Consider the following 23,582-nt stretch of genomic DNA (forward strand, 5'->3'; position numbering starts at 1 on the left):
AGATATGAGACGATTTTTATTTATTTATTGCACTACCTCACACTATAGGCCTGAAAGTCTTAATCTCTGCCTCCTGTCATTTTATCACTGCCACCTTCTCCAGCACGTCTCATTACAATCTTGTAAACATTTCCTTTGAATCTTGCTACCATCCTTCTCTCACAAATCACCTACACCCTCTCCACCCTGCCTGCACTCTCTGCTTCACCTCTCTTGTGCACTGTCCCCTGCTTTTGATAGTTGACCCCAGACATTTAAACTATTCCACCTTCACTTCACCTCCTTGTATCTTTTCTTTCCTCTCTCATTGACAAATATCTATTTTGTATGAGAATACGAAACCGCGAATCCTTATAAATTTAACATAATATTTTTATTATTATGTAATTGTAGAATATACTTTTTAAATAAAATAAATCATGTACAGTAGTACATAATTAACTATTTGTGCACTATACAGTGTCCAAGTCCTGCTTTTTTAACTCTGCAGCGTCCTCTGCTGTACACAAGTTGAGCTAGCATAAAATCATTCTCCTGCAAACGAGCTTCTGAGATAATGTAATCGCTTTAATTACCTGTGTTGTTGTCACCAGTGTTGTTTATCACTGTCTGCGTGAGTTATTTAAGCCCATAAAGGCAAACAACACAACGATAACAATGGTGACAACAACAAAAATGCTCCCGGCATTTTTAGTTCTCTAAACAGGAGCAGCACATCCGGTCCGGCTGTCAAACCTGTCCGCCATTGGCGCGTCTCGTGGATTACTCTCTGGATGTGGGTCGTGCGTGTTTTTTCTTTGGCGCTTAAATTAACAAAAAACAGATATTTTCTGGTAACCAGTGAAACAGCAGGTGTGTCACGAAGGGTATTTTCGCGGGTTAGCTGCTTTAGTTCGCCCGTGCACTTTGCTAACGGAGAAACGCGCTACATGTCAAGTGAGCCGAAGAGACTCTGCACCGAAAACATGACCGTTACAAAGATCGGAACCCACAACGGGACCTTCCACTGCGACGAGGTTCTGGCTTGTTTCTTCCTCCGGCAGTTACCCGAGTACTCGGTGGGTGCAGCACGCTGCCGATTGATAGAAACATGTTTGGGGTTATTGCTAACTCCACGCTGTGCTTTGAATTTTTTTTAATGTAATCACTGTGCTCATCGTTACTGGCTAGGTAGAATTTAAATCCTCCCAGGAAGTCCTCACAGTAAGGATAAAGCCACATCTGCATTTTTGGAAACAACACTTAATCTTGTCTTCTGTTGATGGATCCAGTGTAATGCCAAAAAAAAACCCACCAAAAGGGGGCGCTGTGTGTAAACGGATTGCAAAAACGATTACAGCATAAGACGTAATACGGTGAATATGTCACACATTTCAGTGTTATGGTCTGAATAAACTAAAAATACATTTTTTGTGTGTGTAGCCAGGTTTGCAGAACATTTGAGGGAGTTTTAAATTAAGTTAATCTCAACCTAATAGCACATTTTGTCTCTAAATACTTAATATGGGTGATAAAATAATATTGATCAGAGATTTGCTGCACTGCCCTAATAAAACCTGTGATCAAACCCAGGTTATAGCCTGTCGTAGCTGTACCGTTGTTTTGTGGCACTCTGTTGTTTATATTTGTAATTTTTATAATTTATATTAGTAACAAAAATACCATATTTGATTACCTCTACATGTCTGTGATTTATGCGCAGTTTAACAGAAACATTTTGATTACATATTTGAATTGACGTATACTTTATACAGTCAAAGCTTAAAGGTTGGACCTCCAAACACAGGGCTGGGCTTCTATGGTCTAATTTTTCACGTGTTTTTTTTTTCTTTTCCCTCCGGTGAGATTGTTGTAATGGTCTTTTAACAGGTATCAATCAGAAAGCATTAAATCGACTTCAGATGGTGAAAAATTCAGCAGCCAGACTTCTTAGAAGAACCAAGAACACTGAACATATTACGCCAGTCTTAATGACTCTACATTGGCGGGCCATTACTTCTAGAACTGATTTTCAGATTATAGTCATTACTTTAAAAGCCCTTCATGATCTGGGCCCAGAATATATACTAAAACTGCTGTTCCCGTACCAAACACCAAGCAGCCTCAGATGCTCAGGCAGAAACATGTTAACTGTTCCCACATCGCATTTAAAGACTAATCGTTTTAATTTCATGCTAGTTTGTTCTTTTTTCCTGTGTTTCTGGAAAGCACTTTGAATGTTGGTGTTGATAAGTGTTATACAAGTAAACAAATAATAAAATAATAATTATTATTAATTTAGTTTGACATATATTTCTTTTTGTTTGCTGCACAGGATGGAGAAATCATTCGCACCAGGGACCCTGCACAGCTGGCGGAGTGCGACATTGTTGTGGACGTTGGAGGAGAGTTTGACCCAAAGAGGCACCGCTATGACCACCATCAGAGGTGCAGTTCTGGCAGTAAGCTGCTGAAAAGAGAGAAATTTATAGCTGTAGATTTCTAAAATATTATGTACTCTGAACTAAGACTGGGGGAGAGATTAATCTTCACTGTTCATCAACAGTAAGGGTCAGGATCATATCACAGATTAATTTTATGCCAGCTGAAAAATTTGACTTCAAGTTTAAGATTAAAATCTTGCTTTGTTCCAAGTGCTGTAAAAAACATGGTGTTGCATTTTGAGCTGTTCGTGTTTTCTGTCTGTATTGGTAGTTTTAAGGATCAACAAAAGAATGTTTTAAAAGATAAAGAAGCTTCAGGAGAAACACCACTCAGCCATGTTATGAGTGTTGATGTTACATAGTTTGTCCAACAGAGGGAACTCTCTATTTCCCTGTCAGCCACTCTGTTTAGATTTTATTTTTCTAAAAGTAGAAACAGCTGACATATCAGATTATTGGATTTTGAAATTACCAAATATTGGTATCAGACTTAACAATCCTATATCGGTCAGACTCTAATATACGCATGTACCAATGGAAGGAAGCGTAATCTTTAAAGTAGCTCACGCACCAATCTCCAGTCACTTCCAAGCGCTGAGGCGCACCGTCTCCAGCAAGCCAAAATAATTTATCGGAATTATTACGCCTGGATTTTTCCCACTTTAACATCGTCATCGTACAGCCTTTGGGATTTCTTTTCATTATCTGAGTTCTAATGATGAGAAACTACATTTCGGGGTGGCTTCTGCTCTGACATCTTTGAAGCACCCTGATTGCATGAATCATAAGGTAACAGGCTCTGTGTTTTGTGTAGAATTTCTTCCTGATGATTGCATTCAGTCGACGTCTCATCACGTTGAGTAATCAGCCTATTCCAGGTGTCTTGTCAGCTTAATGTCCTGATGATAATCAGCCATAGCTTTTATGACCACGGCGATAAAGATATGCCAGGGCTCTCTTCCTCGCAGGCGGTTAGTGATAATTAGCGCTCCTTGAATTGAACGCCCCCCTGCTGTCGGTTCACGAGGCACAGAGGCTGCAGCAGTGCTGTCGGGGCCACAGGAGGCTGTGGCTGTCACTCACATGCCCGGATGGGGGGCAAGATGGTTGTGATGGCACAGATGAATGTAAGTGGGATTGGTGCGACAGGAAGTTAGAGAAGGAGCTGGCGAGAACAACTGTAGTCCTCATTTCAATTTCACTTGTGACAGCATACAGATTGAGCTGACAGCAGTACCAATGAATTGCAGACACATTCTGTCAAATAAAATAGCATGCAATTACAAGAGTGCAAGTCATTAAAGGACCTGTGGTTATTATATATAAATATATTTACAAATATCAAATGACTACTAATTAGAAAATGTTTAAAAATACATTTTATAAATTTGAAGGCTAAGAAATATATACCCAGTTAAATTATTAAGATTGGTTGCTTATGCTCGGCTCACTCACTGCTTTGACTTAACAAAGAATTATAGGTGAGTAAACATATTTTTCAGCGGTGACAAACATGCTCTGCATTTTGCAGCTTGTCATAAACAGCAAAAGGAAAACCTTTTTTGCTGATTTGACTGCTACTCTCACTGAATTTGGACCTTTAACAATGTAGGAAAAATGATTTTTGGATACTGCAGCTTTCCTTCTCCCATGTATTTATTGCATATCTTCAGTGCATTATAACAGCGGTCCCCAGCCTTTTTTGCGCCACGGACCGATTTAATGTCAGACAATATTTTCACGGACCGGACTTTAATGTGTCGCGGATAAATGCAACAAAATAAAACGATACGACCGAGACAAAAACTGGTATTTGGTAGTTTGTAAATATAGTGATAAACGCAAATTCACAATGTAATTGTATAACTTTATTAGCAGCATCCTCCTGAAATGCACCAACAATATTGAAAGTAACATCCTCCTCTCTGCCCTTTAACGCTCTCTGGTTGCTGTGGTAACGCAGAAATATTTCTTTCAATTACAACACGGGAAAAGACCCAGGGAAACCCTGAAAACCCCAGGGGGTTGGGGACCACTGCATTATAATGTGACCAAATGTTGATCAGTTATTTAATATTTGGGATTGATCTACTGTAATAATGTCTGCATTTGGGTCTAAATATGAATATCAGTAATGGTGGTGGCATGGTGGTTAGCACTGTCACCTCACAGCAAGAAGGTCTTAGTTTCAAATCCACCAGCAAGATGAGCCTTTCTAGAATAGAATAGAAAAGCCCTTTATTGTAATTCTACAATAGATTGGCAGCCTGTTCAGGCTGTACTCTGTACATACTAATGTATAAAAACATTGCCGTTGCTCTATGTGAGTTGGAATAAGCTGCAGTCCAACAGTGACCCTGAATTCAATAAATGGAAGAAAATGAATGAATTTATGGACAGTAATGGTGCAAATGTATGGAGTCATTGGTGCTTGCCTCTCAAAAGTACAACAATTTTTAAATTAAATCACCGTTACTGCAATGCACTGAGTTGACTTAACAACTCTTGCTGAACTCATTCGATGGGAAAAGTGTAATCAGCAATGCCCCATAGATCATTTACTATCTGAAGCTCTCTGAGACTTAAACTATTGAGTCTGTTCTATTATTTGTTTACAGTTGGCTATAAATGAAAATGCATTTCCTTGTTTACTATCTGCCTTTCAAAAAACCCCACAAACGGGCAAAATTTGCTCTTAGACATTATCTCTCTTCCCAGCCCTCATTTTCCATCAGGTATTATACCGCACAGGAAACTGGGAAATTACCAAGTAATAGTATTCTTTTTAAACAGTGTTTGAGCCGAGTCACTACATTTCTTGCTGTATTTTCATGTGTTGTGAATTATAGTTATGCACAGAAACAATCCGAAAAATAAGTACATCTTGGTGTTCAATGACATGGATAACTTAAAAAAAGGAGCATCCAGCAGATTTGAAAAGAAGTGGACAAATCAAACCACACCAACACCAAACAGCTCTGTAAGTCTTTCTGTCATCTGTATTTCCACAATTCAAGAGCGTCACTCCTCCTGCTGTAGCATTGGTCAGAATTCATCCTCGTACAAGCTGTAAAGTCGAGGTAATATCCAGCATTTTATGGACATTTTTCCATGTTCACAAGAATTGCTGCTCCTAGAGTAATGGCATTAATTCTCATTATTTTGTACAATACAGCCAACCAGTGACAAGAAAACTCCACTTTCCTTGTGTACTTCACACATTACAGTAACCTGTGAATTTAGATGGAGGATAAGCCGGATGAGCCGCTACGACACTGACGTTCTGGTTCTGTTATTATTATCAGGAATATATGGAAAATAATCGCATCAGAGTAAAATGAAAACAAATCTCTTTAATGTGTTTTCTTCCCGGAGAGGCTGGTTTAAAAAAGCTGCTCTCTCCAGCGTGTTGCACAGATATGGTGTGTGTCACAAAAATGAGCTGAGCAGTTAGTAAAAAAGACAACTCTAACATGAAGAATAAATCAAAGTACTTAGATAACAATTGTCTGATTACATATTCAACATATTACATATCTGAATATGAAAGATATTTCTGTTTCTTTCGGGTTAGTGGGAGAAAATATAATGAGGCACTTTTAATCCAAGTCTCCATATATCCTGTTTGTCTGAGGAAATTTTTAATCTCCTTAGGTTGTGTGTATTAAGTCCTGATTAAGCAATTTTGTTGGAAGCGACAGAATTAGATGCATTAGATGACATTGTGAACTGCAAGTCTTTGTCTTTCGAGTCTGCATCAGAGTTTCTGACACTGACCAAATTAGGGCTGCCACAAACGATTATTTTGATAGTTGACTAGTCACCGATTATTTTTGCGATTAGTCGACTAATCAGATCATCATCCATTGAACGTAAAAGTACAGCTTATTGCACCAGCAGCATCTGCTCTTATATAACTATCATTAGCTTACAGCTTTAAGTGTTTAAGGTCTGTGCTAACTAAAAATAAAGACAAGATGATAGTTAATTGAATTCTAATTAAATGTGCAGATTGTTTCGGTGGAGTTTAATAAACTCAGCCGATTTACTCAGGAACAAATAAAATACTGAAAAAAGCCAAACAATAACATTTTTAAGTTATCTAAGTGACTTGTATATGTTTAACCTGAGTAGGGCGGTGGGTTTGAAAACGATCTGCCGGGAGTCCGGTGCTCTCATGGCCCCCGGCTAGCTATCGAGCTAGTGGGTAACAGACGCCTCCGAAAACGTCGGAGCGCTTTTGAAAATATGTGGTGTCTTGATAAACTGAGCAGATATTTGAGGTTTACACAGCTACATTCTCGCCTGAAAATATGTTAAACGTTTATTTTGTGACCCAGAAAGAATAATAAGAGTAATATTAAAACTAACTAGCTGCCGCCATTGTTGACAACTGCGCTGGGCCGCGCTATGAATTCTGGGACACAGCTGCTTCTTCTTCTTCGGGGTTTAACGGCAGCTGGCATCCTTGTACATGCAGTGCTGCCATCTTCTGTTTCAGTCCGTTATTACACTCTTAAATCCTACTACTTATTCCTGCTTTTGGGATCTTACAAAGCTTCAAATGACGCGTCGACTATTAAATCAGTCGTCGACGATTTTGATAGTCGACGTAATCGTGACTAGTCGACTAATCGTGGCAGCCCTAGACCAAATACAAAAACACATAATTTAGGTGCCCCTTCCACTTTGAGATGATCTGAACGACCGTTTTTGTTCAAAATGTCCACCACGGGAGGCAAAACCTGGAGACAGTTTGAATCTTTATCAAAACATCTCCAAGTTTCTACAGTAATTTAAGTCACTAAAGAAAAAGAGAAATTCACTAATAAGGTCTGAGTTAAGTTAATCTAAAAGTATTTTGAGTTAATGTGCTGTAATCAGTGTTTTGTAGGCAACATTTACATTTGGGGTTAAACACGGTTGTAATGAGGCATTGAGGCTACTTTGGAGTCGGTTTGTAGTCCAGCTCCTGGAGGTATCAGTGACAAATTCATCTGCATAATTCTGAATAAGTGAATTTCCTCTAATGACACAGAGAGACATCAGCAACATTAAGTGGTGCAGCTGGTGCAGTAGGTGAAGCACACTATATGTTAATTATGTTTAAATAAAACTTAATTTATGCCTAAATATCACCAGCGCTCAGCTGAACTGTCCCATTTTAATGCAGCGAGATGTTGCTTGATCTTGACTTCACACAAACAGCTTGATGACTTTTTCTTCGTAAGTGTTTTTTCTTTTAGCCGTTCTTCGTTTCAGATTGTCATTTTCCTCTCTCTCATTCACTTCCATTTTATGATCGTCAGCATAGAAATGCCTCTGCACGGCCAATTAGCCCTTTAATGGCTGTGATTACCCCCTACTTCCCTAGTATGTCACTCATTCATTTGATGGTCGGTTTTCTGCTGTGCTGCTGCCCGAGCATCCTAATTAAGCCTGAATTAAATGACCAGCAGTGACTCTGTGCTGGAGCCCACCCATCTCAGCACGTGTCTGAGAGGCCTCCAGTGGTTATGTGAGCTCACACTTACAAACCAGTGCGTCATTATTGATAATTTCAAGCACATGGCTAGATGCAGTATTTTGCTGAAGAGGAGAAAAAAATATGAATTATTTGTTATGAGCAGAAAAAAAGTCTAGTGATTGGCCTTTAGAACAAAATATGAATATCACAAGTTTTGGTTTTTAAATAAATAATCCGTTCTTCTCTCGCTACACAGTATATATGGTAAAGTTTTCAAAGGCAAAGACTAATAAACACATTTTCTTCCTGTTGTTCAGGACCTTTTCAGACACCTTCAACAGCCTCTGTCCAGAGAAGCCATGGCTGACCAAGCTCAGCTCTGCCGGCCTGGTCTACCTGCACTTTGGCCATCGAGTGCTGTCGCAGCTCACGCAGCTGAAGGAGGACGACAGGCAGCTGGAAGTGCTCTATGACAAGGTGAGAGGAAAAAGATGACAGATTTATAGCAGGCAGTGGATTTCTACTGATTGTATGTTTATTCACAAAATAAACACGCCATTGAAAATGTGTTTTCCACTGGTCCACTTGTGCCAAAAAAAACATTTTCTCAGCTGGTGAGTGGAACCTGAACATTGTTAATTTCACGATAAAGCTGGAAGAGGGAGATTACAAAAATCTATTAAGTGGGCAAGCTTGTCAATTACAAAATTATAATAGAAAATAAGGGACACAGCATCCTAATTTGGCGTGTATTTTGCTTTTCAGAAGAATTGTGCAGATTGCATCCTGAAATCCTTCCAAACTGTCCTATTATACATAAACAATAGGGTTGGATGCGTTCTTCATCTTCTGTCGGTTATTTTGAAAACTAAAGACAGAATCGTGTGAAACGATCTGTAGTGTTGGGACACTGAGACACAATTCACCATTTATGATAATATCTTTAGCAGTAAGGTCAGAGGGGAAACAGGATGGATATGCTTGTGAATGAACCCTTTAGCCTCGAATCAAAGAGATCATCTGCTCTAAGCTAAATCTTAAGAGAGTTGTGATTTAGAAAATGTTATCAAAATGTTATCATTTGACTATTTGGCCAGATCATCCATTTCTACGCTTACATATGCCAGTGTTTTGAGTCTATTTTTGGATTTTCTGCAATCCACACAAGCTCAGATATATCCATAAACTGACTTAAATATTTTAATAGGGGGGTGCTGATGGTTCCACAGTGTCAAGTTAAAAGACAGTGCCAAAGGCTTTTAAATGAGCGATTGGCTACAACTGGTAGTTTCTCTATGTCAGCATAAAAATGATTTGTTTGACAGCACTCATTGGTCAGACAAGACAAAGATTGAGCTATCAGGCAACAATGACAAAAGGAATACATGGAGGTGTAAAGGTTAGGCTTGAGAAACCTGAGAACACTGAGCCATCTGTCAAGCATGGTGGTGGTAGCATCATGCTCTGGGTTGTTTGTTGCCAGAGGTTTTGGTACATTACACAACGTGGATAGAAACATCAATAAGGAATAACTTGAAATTCTTCAGCATCACCTCAACTCAACAGCCAAAAAGTTAAAACTTGGATACAGTTGAGTACTGTGGTTTTGGAAAGGCTAAAGCAGGCTAACCTGAACTCGAGCCTCTTGACAGTTGGCAGACTACGCTGGGTTCGTGCCAGGAAACCAGACAGTTTATATGAAATCTACTGATTCTGCCACGACGCGTGGTCAAATATCCAGCCAGAAATATACCAGAAGCTTGTTCATGGCTGCCAAAAGTGCAAAAAAGTGCAACTTGTTAAGGGACATTTAACCAGATATTAGTGGAAGTGTATTTATATATTTGACCCTGTGTGCATTTGTAGTACAATCATTCCACAGTGGAAAAAGAACAGTTCACAGAAATGATCAAATTCTCCAAATTACCGTCACATTTATACCCATGAAACCTCTGACCACAACTGTAGATTTAAAAGCACAAACTAGGACACTTTTTGGGATTTGCCTTCATCCCACAGTTGGCAGTAGAGTGTGAACAGATATAAAAGGACACGACAAAGTCTTTTAGCCAGATTTAAACAGAGTTCAGTTTCTTGCATTTTAGACAGCTTGGCCAGCAGGAGGCCTTGGCATCCATTTTGTTTTAATGGTCGGGCACATTAAGCCAGCCAAATCTTGGGTCACTATAAATATTAGCACTATTAACTCATGATATCATTTTTCTTTTGATGTGTCAGTTTGTTTAAAGCCCCGAGTAATCCTTTTACTCATGGCTCGGGCTCTACGTATTTTAGGATGCTGCATGTCATGTCCTTAGCCAGTTCCGACAAACTAAACATCAAGTTTTGCCTCAGAGCTTAGCTCCACTGATAAGTCACTTGTAAAATGTCAGCTCTTGCATGAATGACCTTCCAGTGAAGTTGAATTTTTATCATTTAATATGGCTGTTCCAGTTCATCTGCTCGTACAGTATTTTCGGGGATTTGTGAAGTAACAGCTTTTTTCCTATTTCATTTAGGTTTAATATTTCCTGTAACTACACATATCCTGTGGGTTTAATTCCTTTCCATGCATTCTTCTTGAAAAAGCTTTGTCTTTTTTTACTACTCTGATTTTATGCTTGGAATAAGTGTAAACACGAAACAGCTGATTCTGATGCCATAACAGATTGACAACCTCTGCCGCCACGTGCCTCTATCATGTGCTTACAGCTGTATGAGAACTTTGTGGAGGAGGTGGATGCTGTTGACAACGGCATCTCACAGTATGATGGGGAGGCCCGGTACAGCATCTCCACCACGCTGAGCGCACGTGTCTCACACCTGAATCCACGCTGGAACAGCACAGATCAGGATACTGAGGTGAGTACATGTGAGTGCAGCTGTACTCTATACCAGGACAGAAGGTGGCTTTTGACATGTGTGTGACTTCGCATCTCTTATATGGGATTAATTATAGTTATTATTTGTTTATCATTGCCTGGATTTCCACAGCAAAGCTCACCGTTTCTCAGCCTAATGCAGTAAAATGAGCTAATATAAGACTGTATAACTGTGGCATGCAGACAAGTCAGCATCTTTCTCTTCACTTTAATGTCCTCAGAACAGTTCTCTTTTATAATACACAAAATATCTCTCTGTCTGTGTCTTTGGCCCTGATCTCCTCTCAGACCATCAGGAGATGAGCGACCAAAATTGGCACACAGGTACATCTCAGGTCCCTGAAGGTTCTTAGCTACATCAGGCATTACGATGTTGCCTAGCAGCTACCTAGCATTTTTTTTTTAATTCAAATAATTATTAAATTTTGCATTTTCTAACAAACACAAAAATACAACAAAAAATAACAAAAACAAAAAAACGAAGAGGTTTTAACATCTGTTGCATTAATCTGGAATTTCCAAGTCAGGCAGACATGTGGGTGGAAAAATTGTCCCATTGTTCCACCAAAGCTTCAGTCGCGTAATGTAACCTTCCCAACATCTTTTCTCCAGCAACATTCCCAATCATTTTTTCTTTCCACATTTTAAGCGTTGGAGTATGGGAGTCCTTCAAATATTCCAAAATGACACGGGCACATGTTACCAATGCAGCGCTTAACACTCTAAACTGATGTTTAACTGTGGCACCTCTCCTTTGTCTCCTAGTAGACATAATTTAGGTGATCTGGGCAAGTTACAAGGTATCCATGCCTGCATATAATTCAATACACTGTTCCAAACTGGAAAAACCAGCTGGCATTCCCAGAGGGCATGTATCAAAGTATCTTTAGCTTGTTGGAATTTCCAACATGGGTCATCTCTACCAGCACCTATTTTATAAGCCTTGAAGGAGTATAATAATATCTATTAAACATTTTGTATTCTGGCTTCCCTAATGTATAATCCATTATTCGACAGTATAGAATCCCACGTATCTTCATCCCCTGTAGACCCTAAATCCCTTTCCCATATTTTTTTCATAAAATGTACCAGTTTTAGCATTTATCCACCTATAAAGCATTATTGTGGGTCCATTGTGGTTTTACAGTTGTGCCTAATGTGAAAAAGATCACCGGTTCAATCACATTCACTTGTTCAAGTTGACGCAAATCCCTTAAACACTGCTTCAGGAAGGGATTCTGGTTAAAAGAAGTTATAAAAAATACAAATCAAAACTCGCTGCCCACTGTGCTGAACCCTTGTGAATAAAGAAGCAACAGAAAGTAGCTTTTATGCACCTAAAACACCTTATAATGCCTGCCTATCATTTTAATTTCAGTCTCATTTATATTCCCAATAGCTGAATTATGCATGATGCTTTATAATGCCATCACAGTGCCCATCAGCTACCGAGAAGTTTGCTAAAATGACCTGTTTTTAACCTCTGTGCACTTAGAACACCCTACAATAACATCTAATTTATATCCACAAAACTTCAGTTATACATCATATATTATGATGGCATCAGGTTGCCTAGCAATCACCTAGCAACGTGCTGAAATGACCTGTTTTTTTTGCCTTTTTACACCGACAAGACCCTATGAAAGCATCCTATCATTTATTGACACAAAAGCTTAATTATATGTGATATATTATAATGTCATCATGTCGCCTAGCAACCGCCTAGCAATGGGGGTAAAATGACCCTATTGCAAAAAGCATCACAGCCCACAATACGAATAGGCCAATGACGATGCTGCAGCGTTGGCATGTACTGGCGCACTTAATACATACCTGTTTATGACCTCAGTTGATCTGTAGAGTTTTAACCTTTTAATCAATAAAATGCAAGAAGTAAAAAAACCCAAACAAAAACACTATACAGACGATTTTCATATTGGAGAAACCTGAGCATGGAGTATTGTTTTCCATGAAAAATTGCTAATGTTTTACTATTAATCAAAAAATGGTAGTTTATTTTATAATTGATGATTAGTTATCTCAGCCTACTGATTTGCAGCATCATCTCAGATACACAATATTGGAAAATTTAAGCAAAGATAATTAGTACAAACTAAAAAAAGAGAACTTAAAAAATCTAAATAATTATCCAAATGCAAACATACAACAATAAAATGCAACATGCATACTTTGCAACATGGATTAATTGCGATTTTAACAGACAGCTGTTCCACAGTAGTGCCCCAGTATAAAAAAAGGGATAAATTTAATTATCACACACAGTGAGCAACCTGTGATGAAGCAAAACTACAAAATAGTCTTAAGAGGGCAAACAGGTGCAGTGTGGTGCAATCAGTGCTCAGAGGTCATTGTGAGAGCTGTGCAGGACCAACAGAGTGTGAATTTTCTGTCTCTCATCAGTGTTTCCTGCACACTCACCCACAGCCTAGATATGCATATATGTCGACTATGCCAACATTTTTTTCCCCTTAAGTTACCTGCTTGTTTCTTGTTTCTTTTTTTTTTCACGTTCCACTTCACATGATTATAATTCATGTCCTCCAAACACTGCAGGCGAAGCCATATCTGTGAAATGGGAAACTGAGAAAGATTTGAACTGGAAAATGTTTGGTAGACAACTTAATGGTAGAGTGACCTGTTGAACTCTCTGCACTGGCTGCTGCTGATAATTGAAAAACCTGATGGATTTTCATCTCCTCCAGCCATGACTGTTAATACTCAGGTCCAATGCAGCCCCCTCAAACAGATGCATACAGATTGTGCATGACATACCGCGTGTGTGTGTGCATGAGTTTGTGTGTGAGATATCTGTGCCGTGCTTTCTTTCACATGCTCGTCCTCTTGGGCTTCTGCTCGTGAAACTATGCGAGAGTGAAATCGGGCTGTGGTTTGGGCTGCAGGGATCAGCAGGGAGGTAGTAAGACAAGACTTAATCACCCCCGTTTTGTCTGGTACACGGTCTCACGTAAAGTAGCTGATGTCAAACTGATGCTGTAGTAGTGATGAAAGAAGCTAAATGATCAAAAGAATACTGCGTTCAGCTGAGTCTACAGAGTTCTTTCTCTGTTAAAGTGACATCAGTGTTTTAAGTCTAGCCAGCTGTCAAAAAATCCAACATGTCTTTATTCTCACATATTTTAATCTCTATTTTATCCTTAGGAGGGTTTCAAGAAGGCACTGAAGATGGTTGGGGAGGAGTTCCTGGACCGTCTGGATTTCTACAAGTCCTCCTGGCTGCCAGCTCGTGAGGTCGTGGAGGAAGCTGTTAAGAAGAGGCATCAGGTACGAAGCTGCCCATTCTGTTTCATTCTGTTTGTTTTCTTTATTTGTTTGCACCAGCAGCAGTGGGCCTCTTATTACTCTCATGGTTATCTGGTTCACGGAGGGAGTAGCCTTTGCAGAGATGCCCAGATGTCCCTCTCCCCTTCCACCTCCTCCTGCTCTTCCAGGGGGACACTGAGGTGTTAAAAAGCCATCCGAGAGATGTAATCTCTCCCTGGTCTGCCCTGGGGCCTCCTACGGACTTTCCTGGAACACCTCACCTGGGAGACATTCAGGAGGCATCCTTTAATGTGGAGTAGCAGCTCTACTTGCCACCCTAATGACCAAAATCACCCTGTCTCTAAGGCTGAGCCCACCACCATATGGAGAAAGCTCATTTTCACTGCTTATATTCACAATCTCATCTTTTTTCAGTCACCACCCAGAGCTCGTAACCATAGGCTAGGGTGGGAATGTAGATCAGCTTTGCATTTACTGCTGACACCACACCAATCCATCTGTCGATCTCCTGCTCCTCACTCATCAATAAGACTCCTCAACTCGGGGCAGCGGCCCATCCCTGACCTGGAATGGGCACTCCGCCCTTTCCCGACTGAGAACCGTGGCCTCGAACTTTGAGGTTCTAATTTTTATCCCAGCCATTTCATACTTGGCTGAATTGGCTGTGAGTGATGATGTTTTTTGTTTTTGTTTAAGCCGCTGGCCGAACAGTCGGTGTTTTCCCTGAGACACCGACTGTGGTTTAAATAAACTAAATAAATATGACTTTGAGGTTGATATGGAAACAAATGAAGCTAAACAGCAAAAAATATCTAAACACAGACCAGACAAAAAAGAAAAAACCAGATGTAGGACACCTGATCTGTTAGCCCATAATGAGAAACTCACTGCAGAATTTCATGTTTGAGTATTTTTAATAAAAATCTGTGAATAAAGTTTGTTTTGTGCTCCTTAGATCTAATTTAATTTCTTTAATTGCTTTTTATTAAATTCTGATTCTGAGCATTTTCTGTCTTGTTTTGAAAACTGTAAATATTATCAAAAATGATGAGAGTATCAGGACTGTTGTTGTTTAGTTGAAGGAGACATTTATCACTTATAAAAGAAGCACAAGTTACGGTGAAAATGAGTTTAAAATGCTGCTGCTTTTCTTATACAGTGAAGCTTTCCACAGACACAGGCTTTTGTGTCTGTCCTTGATTTTTGCACATTAGTCACATGTGTTACACCTGTTCTATTCTTGTTTCCAGATAGATCCCAGTGGAGAGGTACTCCTTTTTTCCCAGGGTGGATGTCCTTGGAAGGAGCATTTGTTTGCCTTAGAGAAGGAGCTCCACGTGGAGACGCCCATTAAGTTTGTCCTTTACCCAGACCAGAATGGACAGTGGAGGGTCCAGTGTGTCCCTGCTGGGCTCAACACTTTCCAGAACAGGTAAATTTTAAGGTTATCTTTTAGTAAAATGTTATTGAAAACCATTTGAGGACCTTTTTTTCAGCTTTAGCTGTAGCATTCAGTCGCATGCGTGGAGGAGACCTCTTGCATGAGTTCCTTCAGCAGAAGTCGAGCATGCATAACTCGCAGGGGTTTTGTGAAACTGAGTCACGCACAATAAATTTTTCCACACTGGATTTTTTTTTTTTAACACAATGACAGCTTCAGAGTTTTCAACGTGTTGCGTTGAGCTCCGGTGACAGAGACAAACAATGGTCTATGATTTAACTTTCATGCTTACTGGACCGTGTGACAGCCGCTCACGGAGGGTTGACGTGTTATCCGGTGAGAGACGGACTCCTACAAGGATAGAAATGGTTGTTTATAGAATGAGGAAGATACTTTATTTAAGCCGAAGATTTTGTTCCCAGGAACTTAAAAAAATATAAACACAACTCAGCACAGCCACCTGCACAGCCCTCCCACTCAGGTGCTTCTTGTGTGTTTTTCTGCTCTTAATTATACCCAGTGCTTCAATACAGCAGACTGAAAGATATAAAGCACATGCCAGTTTGACTGGTAGGAGAGATGCTTTGATTTCAAGATTTTTTTTGTGAGCATGAATCAAAGTGAGATGCTCTGTTGAGCAACAAAGCCCCTTTGATTTTCTGCTTCTATGCTTTTGTAATATGAATACCATTTAGGCCACTCAACAGTTTAGAGATGTGCTCAGTCACTGTCAGTTGTGCCTGACATACATGTACATGCCTTTCCTGTTTGTCCTTTTGCACCAGTTTAATTGGGTGGGTGAGCAACGTCAATGCCAAACTTTAAGAACACGATAAGTCGAGAACGAAGTGACGTGAGATTTTCAGGTTGATATCATAGGTGCTACGAGGCTGAGTGGTCGCACTGGCAGCTGGTGGTATTTTTGCTGTTGTGATAAGCAGCATTTCGACATACTTTAGCAATAAAGATGACCCGAATCCTCAAACCTAGCACTTAAATGAGAGTGCTAGGCTTATTAAACCATGTTAGAGTTCCTGTCAGGTCCCTCACTAATGACAGTGATGACAACACCACACCCCCTGTGTGAATTTTTAAAGATGATTAGCACCTATCGTCTGTGCTTCTTATCTCTGGAGGGGAAAGTGTTTACCCAAAGAGCTTCTCGCAGACCGACCTACAATGCTGTTCTAATAATGTCACTAGCGGGCCCACTGGAGTCCTGTAGTGGGTGTGTTGTGCCCTAAATCCCAGAATGTAGCACACATAATCACCAAAGTATGGCAAACACTAGGCTGATCCTGGACGTTATCCAGATATTCGTCTCTATAGCTGCTTGGTGCCGTACGGTTGCAGAGTCCATGTTTCCCAGAGTCGTGTTAAATGTGTTCATAATCACAAAAACCTGTTTCCAGGTACTAACAGAGACATTAGCGACAAAAAAATCTCCTGGTGCAGAAAATCTTTCCAGCATTGATGTTCCTTCCCTGTTTCGTTTACTTGACATGAGCTGCTGGATATTGATCTGCGCTTTTAAAGTGGTAGCCCTAAGTGGTCAGCATGTGCACTTAAGAAGCAGTGACTTAGGTGGAAGAGTATTGGAAGCGATTTGCGCTTTACAAAGCTGTGAAGATGAGCAGTTTTGCCTCGGGGATAGATTCTAGCATGTGGGTTTATCTTTGATCTTGTTTCCCAGTCTGTTTGTTAGACTCGCATCTTGTTACAGCTTGTATTTGTCTGGTGACAGAGCAATATGCAAACCGTGTTGTCAGAGTATTTTACAAGATTATATCAACTGTAGTTAATTAATTAGAAGTTTATTTATTCTTTGGTTGATGTGCTCTCTGCAGCAGGTTTGTGTATCTGTGCATGTGTGCGAGTGAAGAAGGGTCACCTGTAACACTGCTGTATTCAATTAAATTAAAATTAAATTTTACATTCAGTTTTATGAATATAAACCACAACAACAGTCACCTCAATGGGCTTTATGTTGTTAGGTACAATATTAGAGAGAAAACAATAATATAACCTGTTATGAGCAGGTACTTGGTGACAGTAGGAAGAAAAAAAACGCCCTTTTAACAGGAAGAACCCTTCAGCAGAAGCAGGTTCAGGGAGGGGCAGCCATCAGCCACGACTGGTTGGGGTTGAGGGGAGGAAGACGGGGCAAAAGACACACAGGACAAATTATATATACACATAACTCATCCCTGTTCATCTGGACGTAGCGTTTTCAGTGGGAGAAATGTTTCGTCACTCATCCAGGTGACTTCTTTGACCTCAGCTGACTTATTGTAATTGACTCTTAAACTTTTTTCAATGGAAGAACAAGTAAAAAGCCCTGTTTAAATGAAATAAAAAAGCTTTATAAACTTAACGCGAATAAAAGTAAATGCAAGGAAAAAATTCTGAATAAATAATAAACTACAAGTGTTTATGGCACAAGTGGATGAGTCGAGGGGAAAGGAAGGACAGGTGAGATTTCTGTTTACCTGTTATGAGAATTATTCATCTTAAGCTGCAAGAATCAGTCGCAGAGCAGAGCAGGCAGCTCGATTTGCACACTCTGTGTGAGGTGTGGGAGAACTTTGCCAGTTGGACGTATAGAAGTGTATCGGCTGATGTGAGTTGGCGTTGTGTTCAGCTGGTCCGCCAGTATTATAGCCGAGCTTGACTTCACCGTCTGTCTGAATTAGCGCCATGCTCAATATTTTTTTTCTTCTACGTCAGATACAATTTTATCCAGACAACAAACTCAGCAGGAAAGCTAGACCACTTCCATTACTGAAAGCATTTTGTGGTTACAGAAGTTTTACTAATCGAACACACCGTCTAATGAGTTAGGAAATTTGTGCAAAGTGAACACAATCTGTTTTTTAATCCTCTAAAATTGGTAAATCCTCTTAGACGTCAGATCGAGTTATATCTGCTACAAAATGTTTAAACTGTGTTATAAATTGAGCTCTGACCTTTGTGACAACGACTAAAAGCTATGTGTGAGTTTTGAGGGGATTGCTTGTGGAGAACTGAAGAAGAATTGGGGATTGTTGTCTAGATTAAGACTCTTTCTTTCCTTCTAAGTGTGAGATGCTGATAGTTTTTGTCTGATTCCAGTTTTCTTTCTAAATACTTTAAGTGACAAACAAAAATAAACTTTTCTTCTATGCAGAATATTAATCTATTAATTAAAGAAGTTATTAACTGTAGTAAATTACAGGATTTCGCTCCCTTAAAAAAAAGCACAAACTGTAGATCACTAGAGACATTTTCCTCTGGCGCGATGAATCAGGATTGGCGGTTGCCAGGATTACTTATCTGACTGCATTGTGCCAAGTGTAGAGTTGTGGTGGAGTGGGATTATGGTGTGGGGTTGTTTTTCAGGAGTTGGGCTTGCCCCCTTAATTCCAATAAAAGAAACTCTCCCTGCTTCAGCAACAACATGACTGCACACAAGGTCCATAAAGACATGGCTGAACGAGTTTGGTGTGGAAGAACTCGACTGGCCTGCACAGAGTCCTGACCTCAGCGAGCCAGATGGGAACGTCATATTAAACCCTGAGAATTAGGAATAGGATGTTGTTCAAGATCATGTCTATGAAGGCAAGTGAGTGAATACATTTTCTAGTATGTTTATAACGTCTCTAGATTGGAGGATATTAACCCTGCTTTTACCCACTTTGATCCTTTGCTTATACCGAGGCTCACACTGAAGCGGCTGGTTTGGAGCTCTGGATAGCTTTAGCCACTTTTCCTTTGTTAGCTTCTTTATAATGTCCGTGTTTTGCTGGGTGAAGATGGTTTAAGTGTCTGACTGGGTTTGTTGGTACAAACATTTTCATGCTGGTCTCCCTGTGGTTTAATTTGGCCAGTTTTTCAGTCGTTACTCATAGTAAAGTGTTTCCACACTAATGTTAGAGATTGGCTTTACGTGTGCTTGTGCACATGCATGAAACGCCACAGATCATAATCGGATGACCAGCTGTCACCAGTCTTGACTAAACACAGTGGAAATCGACTGATTCTGGTCCCTGGATGATTGATCGCTGCTCCTCTAGCAGCAACTTAATATGCATCTGTGATACTGCATTTGAGAGTGAATAGTAAATTGATGCTGATATTGATGTAATGAGATAAAATTAGAAATGTGCCTCTGACAGTGAGAGCTACATTAAAGAGAGGAACAACATAAATACACTAAATGGTTGTTGCTAAATAAATTGCGCTTATAAATAGTATCAAAAACAAGGAAAAAGCAGAAATCGTACCAGTCACATGATCTTTCTGGTCCTTCACGCAGTAGCTCTCCTGGTTTTGAACACATGACATCTGTTACATGTCTTTCTCTTTGTTGTCATGTGTGGGGTTTTTTTTTCTTGTGTGGTCTCAGGTATCTCTCACTGTGAAGCCCACCTGACCTCTGTTTCCACATGTCTTGTTACTCCAGCAGTATGTGCCCTTGTGCTTTTATTTTTGGTTTGATGGGGCTCATTGTTGACTGCTTGAGAATAGTGGGAGACCTTCTGAACACATCATTCCTACAGAGACAGGAAGACGCTGGAATAGCTTTCTGATTCACTCCTGGCCTGACCAGTGGCTGCTCTCACCCCTTTCCTCCTCTTTTCTTTTGATTATCCCATTAGTGGGTTTTTTGTGCTTCTTGCTCTTTTTGTGCAGAGTATTTCTGTCTCAGTCCTATAATCACACTCCTCCATTTTGTCACCCCCCCCCCCCCCCCCCCCCATTTGTCTTGCTCTTTTCCCATTAATCCCTTTTTTCCCCTCCTCCACCTCCTCCTCCGCCTCCACGTCCTCTTCTATCTCCCCCTCCTCCGCCCTATCTCGCTGTCTCACCTTTCACACCTTCCGCCCCTCCCTCGCCTGGTCCCTCAGTTAGACTTTTTTCCACTTTGCTCCAGAATCTCATCAGGCGGCCGCGCTTTCAAAGACTAAAAAGAAAAGACACCTGTTTGTAGTCGCGGAGCACTTCAAAGATTTAATTTAATGCAAATATGCTGGTTGGTGTGGCGCTACATGGGAACAATAGCTTGTGTGATGGATAAAAACGTAGCTCCAGATGGCTCTTTCTATGGGTGGCCTGCTTTCTCCCAGCGGGCTTGTGCCGACTCTGCAGAAGGGGTGTTGTTATCGCCTGTGTCCCTGCTACTGCACCTGGGGGGGAAAGGGTCTATTTTTATCAGCATCGTAGTGCAAAGTAAATGTGAGCTGGGAGAACGAAGAGGGGAGTGAAAGCAGCCCTTGCTTGGAAATGTGCTGTATAGGATGATACTGTAGGTTGACAGCAGAATGAGCTGAGCCAGAAACATATACCTCTATTTCAGGAAATACACACTGGCAGCTGCCACATTTACCTGCTGTATCGCGGTATTGGAGGTGAACCTGATGGTTGTGACTCGATGTCTTTATCCTTTCTACTTCATCTGATTGTTATTTTGGTCGATAGTTTAGTCGATAAAGCGCCAGAAAATAATGACTGATGTCCTTCACAATCACCCGTCTCCTGGTGATCTCTTTAGTTTGTCTGAAATCTGAACATATGAGCAAAGGGCAAGACAAACAAAAAAACAAAACCCAGACTGTATGACATTTTTGCTTGAAAAATAATTAAATTGAGCTGGTCATCTGTAATCATGTCTGTAATTCCGAGATGAAGCAGCGATGTCAGGTATAAAATGACAGTGGATCATATGAGAAAATGCCTCGGAGAAAAAATGGGAATAATTCCATTTAATTTGTCTTCAAAAGCAGAGAAATTTTACATTGTGGAAGGGAAAAATGTGTGTAATGTGGAAGATCTGTGGTCAGAATTTGGTGCATGTTATTGATGAGTAAAGGTGCAGAAAAATGCAGCACTTCAGCTTCTACAAAAGTGCCTTTTGTTCTGTTCTCAGTAAGGAACCAGAAGGTTCACGCTTTCGTTCATATCGCTGAAAACATGCAGTAATGAAGTCTCGAGGATGTGTCTCCGACTCTAAAGTAACATTTTTGTAATGACCCACTAATTGCCACTATCTGTCTCAGTTGAGGTCTTAGGGGGTCTTCTCTCATGAGACGCTAATTTGTTAATTGTGGATTTATTTTTAGACCGGTCATCTCGCAAGCGAAAGCTTCCTGGCCTATTGTAACAACATCAGCCGCCCCCTCCTACTCCTTCCCTCATCACCAGCCCTGTTGACCTTTCCTCAGAGCTCATTTTCCAGCCGCACTGTGCAGCTATCGATTGGTTGATTCTTTAATGGGGATTATAGGTTTGCCATGCTTGCCTCTCCAGGTAGTCCTATGGCAGTCTTATTAGGGATAAAAGATTTGACATAATGGAGTCGACATGCAAATCATTCTCATCATTATGGATGTTATAGAAAAATGGCAGTTAATGCTCAAAGTAAAGAGAACAAGAGAAAACACTTTGCTCGCTTCAAACTGATGCACCGTTTGACAACCGTGTCACTTTATTTCTGACAAATTCGACCGTGCTGTTCCATAATTCATCAAGTTTGCGATAAAGAGAAAGACGAGCCAAAGGTTTGTATGACATCCGACGCTTTTAGGGAATTTCGGCGTTTTAAAAAGCATTTAAAGTCTATTCCAGAAGCAGGCGGTGGGTGAAAGGTGAACAATGAAGTGCTTAATCAGGCCTAAATCGGAATGAAACATTGCTAAATATAAAAGTCCTCTGAGGAGAACAGGGGTCTGAGATAATGGAGATAATAACCCCGTCAAGGAAAGAGTGATATAAACGCACGCGCTAGATAACAGGTAAGGTGTGATTGGCAAGGCTGTAGAAAGATGTATGCTACCTGCAGTAGGTGGTAAATGAGCTGTTCTACATTTTTATGAATTTTCTCTGCGTGCTCCATCCAGAGACAAGTTTTCCAGGTCGGCTCGTAAACCATCGCAGAGCCAATCTTTCCCCCACTTTGCGAGATTGCCTTTTGACTCCACTCCGCTACCATAGGGCTCTCCAGTCGCTGCACTGAGGTGTGATTTTCCACATTGCTGGAGGAGAATAAAGCTGATTGTGTTTTTTTTGTTTTTTATTGTATTGGTCTATTTGTCGGTGCCCATTATAGTGGTGCTATGTGCAAGAGTGGCTGCACATAGCACCACTACCCCTGCAGGCATGAAAGCTGAAAGGATGAGAGTAATCCAAGCGTTTGTGCAAAAACATTCAGAAATTATGAAAGAAATGAGTTACAACCAACTAATATACATATAAAAATGCATTTTTCTGAGCTTTTGCCGATTAATGTTCTAGTATTGTCTTCATGCTTTCAGTCAGTTTATATTTAGGACTTTGTTAAAGCTCAAGTTCACGTTCATATTTCTTGTTTTGTGAAGCAGATTTTCACTTTAGTACCATATGAGCCACGGAGAATTTGAAAAGTTTAAGAAGTGCAAATATATTTTGTTTTTGTCTGTAAAATGACTTTGTTAATCACTCTGTTTTGGGTTTTTTTTACCCTAAACTCCAGAGTTTGCTGTTTTTCATAATGTACAGTACATTTTGTTTTTGCAAAACTAATGCGCAACATGAAGTGATCAGCAGACCACAGTGTCCATCTGTAAACCAACCTGCCCTTCTGTGCTCCTGTCCCAGGCTGTCGCTGCCAGAAGAGTGGCGTGGTGTTCGGGATGAAGCGCTGTCGGAGCTCAGCGGGATCAAGGGCTGCATCTTTGTCCACGCCGGAGGCTTTATTGGCGGGAACAAGACCCAGGAAGGAGCGATGGAGATGGCCCGCAGGACCCTGCAGGCCGCCGCCCAGTCCCCGGCGAACGGAAACAGCTGACTTAATTACCATGTTGTTTAGTGATATACCAACGCAGACTCTGGGCTCTGGGTCATCGTGCTGACTCATAATATCCTTCTTCTCTCTGCCTGTTCTTATAAATGTCTGTTCTGGAGTTCTTTTGAAATAAAAGACTGATTTGACATATTTTTGGTCTTTGGTAAATAATTGAGCATTGGCTTGAATCCGGCAATAAACCTGCTGTTTTCCCAGTCTCTTGGCTGTCGCTCGCGCCCCATAATATGCTGCCATCTGACCGAACAAC

At 40.5% G+C, this 23,582-nt stretch overlaps 1 protein-coding gene across 1 annotated transcript; it reads left to right on the top strand.

Moving 5' to 3' along the window:
* Window positions 1-715: 715 nt before the first annotated feature.
* myg1 (myg1 exonuclease) lies at window positions 716-23,464 on the top strand. Its single transcript, XM_080891281.1, has 7 exons — window positions 716-1,058; window positions 2,315-2,427; window positions 8,208-8,367; window positions 10,603-10,752; window positions 13,953-14,075; window positions 15,326-15,507; window positions 23,128-23,464. The coding sequence occupies exons 1-7, from the start codon at window positions 774-776 to the stop codon at window positions 23,315-23,317; spliced, it is 1,203 nt and encodes a 400-aa protein (XP_080747407.1). The 5' UTR covers window positions 716-773; the 3' UTR covers window positions 23,318-23,464.
* Window positions 23,465-23,582: the final 118 nt, after the last annotated feature.

The sequence above is a fragment of the Rhamphochromis sp. 'chilingali' genome (assembly GCF_963969265.1).
Source record: "Rhamphochromis sp. 'chilingali' genome assembly, chromosome: 9".
Taxonomy (NCBI): Eukaryota; Metazoa; Chordata; class Actinopteri; order Cichliformes; family Cichlidae; genus Rhamphochromis; species Rhamphochromis sp. 'chilingali'.

Bases quoted from the DNA above. Each gene is read 5' to 3' on its own strand.
- myg1 (XM_080891281.1), top strand. From the start codon at position 774: ATGTGGGTCGTGCGTGTTTTTTCTTTGGCGCTTAAATTAACAAAAAAC. The intron at 10,753-13,952 runs GTGAGTACATGT...TTTTATCCTTAG, and splicing joins GCACAGATCAGGATACTGAG to GAGGGTTTCAAGAAGGCACT. The intron at 15,508-23,127 runs GTAAATTTTAAG...CTCCTGTCCCAG, and splicing joins CTCAACACTTTCCAGAACAG to GCTGTCGCTGCCAGAAGAGT.